This window comes from Onychomys torridus, unplaced genomic scaffold, assembly GCF_903995425.1.
Source record: "Onychomys torridus unplaced genomic scaffold, mOncTor1.1, whole genome shotgun sequence".
Lineage (NCBI taxonomy): Eukaryota > Metazoa > Chordata > Mammalia > Rodentia > Cricetidae > Onychomys > Onychomys torridus.
In genome coordinates, this window is record NW_023412870.1 from 1,622,941 (window position 1) to 1,626,527 (window position 3,587).

Below are 3,587 nucleotides of genomic sequence, written 5' to 3' on the forward strand. Positions count from 1 at the left end.
GCCTCTCCCTGTCCCACACCAGGCCCTTTAGGGTGTCACTTTTTAAAGCTGAAACAGGAGGCTGGACATTATAGAAACTCTACCTCCCAGTGTTACAAGAGCAGATCAAAGCCTTTGATGATGGCACTAAATGAGGAAGTATGGGCTGGCTGAGAACCTCCATGGGCTCCTGTATATACTGCCATAGGTGTCTCAGGGAAGAGCCACAAGTAAAATGACTGGCAAGCCTGAACAAGGCTGCCTCATGATTTACCCTTGGAAATAATCCCTTTTATTAGAGGTCATGAAAGCAAAAGTTTAGGAGGCCTAGAGGAATCTCCTGGTCCTTATCTCAGAGATGTTCCCAGAACTGTGACTGCAGATCCAGAGAACGTTGGGGAAACATGATAGTAGATTGAACATGAAGAGGACTAATTGGACTCCTGGTGATGTGGTCTAACTAGAGACCTTTACATCTGACCTCTGAGGGCTGCATCAGGTCTCTGACACCATTATCACTGCAGTGATGAATCTGTTCATTATTTCCTTCACAACAGAGTTAATATCAGCACATCAGCACAAGACTGAATAAGCAACTGTGTGGATGAACTTTGCTCTCATGTGGCAGAGCACAGTCTCAGCTGAGCTTGATATTCCAATGGAGACTTGAACTCAGACCCTGCCCTTTCCTTACCTTTCAACCTCCTTTTCCATATCAGAAAAGTCACCATGGCTCCCATAAGCACAGCTCCAAGAACCAGGCCAGTAACTATTGGCATGATGGGGACAGAGGGATGAGGAGGTTCTGACAAAAAAATTTGAAAGGAACAGTGAGGCCTCTGACCTCCAGCTATCAGTCATGACCCTAGTCCACTTTGGCCAAAGGACACACACTCATTGTGAAAGGCTCAGTGATCACACCATCTTACCCCATCTCACGGTAATAGGCTCAGGCAGCCCCTTGTGGTACACATGACATGAGTATCTCTGCACCTCCCCAGAAGGCACCACCACAGCTGCCCACTTCTGGAAGCTTCCATCTCCCGCAGGCCTGGTCTCTATCACATCCATGTCCACAGTCTGGTTGCTCCCATCTCTCTGCCAGGTTATGTTGATTTCAGTATGATAGAATTTCATGGCCCAACACCTTAGAGTAATTCTCCCATCACCTCTGACCTCATGGGTCACATGTATTTTTGGGATGTCTGATGGGAATAAATTGGAAAATTCAGACTTTTTCATTCTTCCCAAAGATCCATCAATGTGCATGCAACCTTATTTTGAAAGGGTGGCACAGTGGCTAGGAGGAGATATTTAGATCTTACACATCAACATAATTTCAGAATAAAAATGGGATAATCTATTCTTGGATAGATTCAGAATCAGCATCAGCCAGCACAGAGCAGGAGACTTCTGTGAATACGGACTTCTGGTTCTGACTGGATGGAGGCTAAGACTCAGCGACACTGGACCCAGACCTCCAGAGTCCATGGACAGTGAACAGGCATGGCAGAGATCATGGTTCACAAGGCAAATGGAAGGGGAATGCTGCTTAACTGAGAGCCTGACACACCTGGCAGAGGCTTACCCTATCACAGCCCTCTCCCTTATTGAATTAGAAACCCATGACTCTCTTCCCCTTTGATGCAAGACTGAGTTAGCATTCAGCCTCTCCCTGAAGAGGAGGATCCTCAGGGGACAGGGACTCCAGTCTCAGAGCAGGGTTGGCAGTTCTTGTCCTTACCTGTTCTCAGCAAAATCTCCTTCCCATATTGCAACATTGGGAGGAGAAACTGCACACAATTACACTCCAGTAATTTCTTCACCTGTTCTGCAAAATCTGACCTGTTCCACTCGTGGCTCAGGTTAGTAGCAGCTATGCCAAATGTCAGCAAAATGCTCCTGCTCACAGCCAGCATAAGGACATCATTGGGATCAAAGATTAATTGAAATTTTCCATCTCGGTAGTACCCTCCAGGCAGTACATCACAGGCCATCAGGATCTTGAGTGTATGATATCCTGTCCAAGACCCAACTCTGTGACCCATGGTCACAGGGCCAGGTCACCTGGGGTTCTCCTGTGACAAAATCCCTCCCACATGGCTTTTGTAAATGGCCACATTTAGCTTAAATTGTACAAAACACCAGGTCAGTTACCCAAGGCTCTCTGTAGCCTAGTCTACATGGGTCCCATTTACTACAGTAAATCTTTCATATGGGGAACTTGATTGGGGAACTGGAGCAAACCCGTTGGGAGCTTGAAATCTGGGATTTCTGATTTGGGTTCCCTCACCACTTTCATTTTCATTGTAGAAGTAAAGCATTTTCTTCAGAGCATCCTTGTAGATGTCCATTAGGCTCAGGATGTCCTGTGTCCTCTTCCCCCAATACTCTGGCTCCGGCTGATCCACCCATGGTGCACAGTGCTCCAGTCTTGGAGTCTCTTCTCTGCTGTTGAACTTCTCAACATAAAGGTCATCCAAGTAGACATCAAATAGGACTTGGGGCTCCAGGAGGTGAGGCCCGGTGATGAGAGCATGCAAAAAGCTCAGAGAGTGTGAACCTAGATACAGTGGGCCTTTAGATCTAGAGCACCCCATGTGGTTCCCTATGAAACTCCCCACATTGCTCCCAGGGGAGCAGGGAGCTGGGGGCAGGGGGTATAAAATAAAATAACCAGGGACCAGAAGGTCATGGCTGGGCTAGGCAAGAGACAGATTTTCCTGTGCTGCAGCCCCAGGGGTGGAGTCCTTCTGTCTCCCAGGTTAGGCCCTTTCCCTCCTGACACCCACACTCACATTTTGGATGCCTGGTCAGGGCCAGGTAGGCCACGGGCAGCAGCAGGCGGTACTTGGGAATGAAGATCTTCATCCTCCTTGAAGAGTGGACACAGAGTCTCCTCTAGTCTGAGTTCATTATATAATCGTACTATGGATGAGGCTGATTGGCTTTTCTATGAAATCCCAATGGTAGTGATAGAGAGTGTTGTGGTTGGGTCATGGAAAAATGAACTCCTGGAAGAGGAATCTCTAGGGCCCTGTTTTCCCAGCTCAGATCAGGCTCTGGGACTTTGGACCCTAAGAACAGTGTATGGGGACAAGTTGCTTATGCTGGTCATGGTCCATCTCATCCTGGTCAAAATATCCTTCTGAGTACAACTCAGAGGCCATTGAGCCAGCATTTCTCACAGAGATGTCAGGATGTCTAGAGTCTTAAAAATTGATTGACCCTCAAAGGTGTTTATGCTTGTGTGGATTATAGCAATCCCTGTTCACTGGGTTAGGAACTGAGAACTTTAAAACATTTGTTTCATTGAACATTAATGACAAAGTGCATGTAAGCAAATGTTAACACAAATTAATGACTGTTTTACAAAATACAATGAAATGCTAAACTAATGGATGTTAACATGCCTTCCTATATTTATCCTCCCCTTCCCATTTGACATATCTAGGATTCTGATTCTCCTCTTTACTTTTTAGATTTATGTATAGTGTATGTATCTTCTCAAAATGTACATAGAAAATAGTTTGAAGATTTATCCAGATATATATATAAGAGTAAGGGTGTATGAATTTGGGAGTATACCAATCTGTGGAGCCCAGAAG

General features: G+C 46.0%; 1 protein-coding gene across 1 annotated transcript; it reads right to left on the reverse strand.

Annotated features, from left to right (window-relative positions):
- Nucleotides 1–596: 596 nt before the first annotated feature.
- Nucleotides 597–2,850, reverse strand: LOC118575942 (H-2 class I histocompatibility antigen, Q10 alpha chain-like). The gene is made up of 5 exons (XM_036176292.1): nucleotides 2,778–2,850; nucleotides 2,273–2,542; nucleotides 1,724–1,999; nucleotides 909–1,184; nucleotides 597–784 (listed from the first exon to the last, which is right to left on the reverse strand). The coding sequence occupies exons 1-5, from the start codon at nucleotides 2,848–2,850 to the stop codon at nucleotides 597–599; spliced, it is 1,083 nt and encodes a 360-aa protein (XP_036032185.1).
- Nucleotides 2,851–3,587: the final 737 nt, after the last annotated feature.

Bases quoted from the DNA above. Each gene is read 5' to 3' on its own strand.
- LOC118575942 (XM_036176292.1), bottom strand. From the start codon at position 2,850: ATGAAGATCTTCATTCCCAAGTACCGCCTGCTGCTGCCCGTGGCCTAC. The intron at 2,543-2,777 runs GTGAGTGTGGGT...CACTGTATCTAG, and splicing joins CCTGACCAGGCATCCAAAAT to GTTCACACTCTCTGAGCTTT. The intron at 2,000-2,272 runs GTGAGGGAACCC...GGTCTTGGACAG, and splicing joins CTACAATGAAAATGAAAGTG to GATATCATACACTCAAGATC.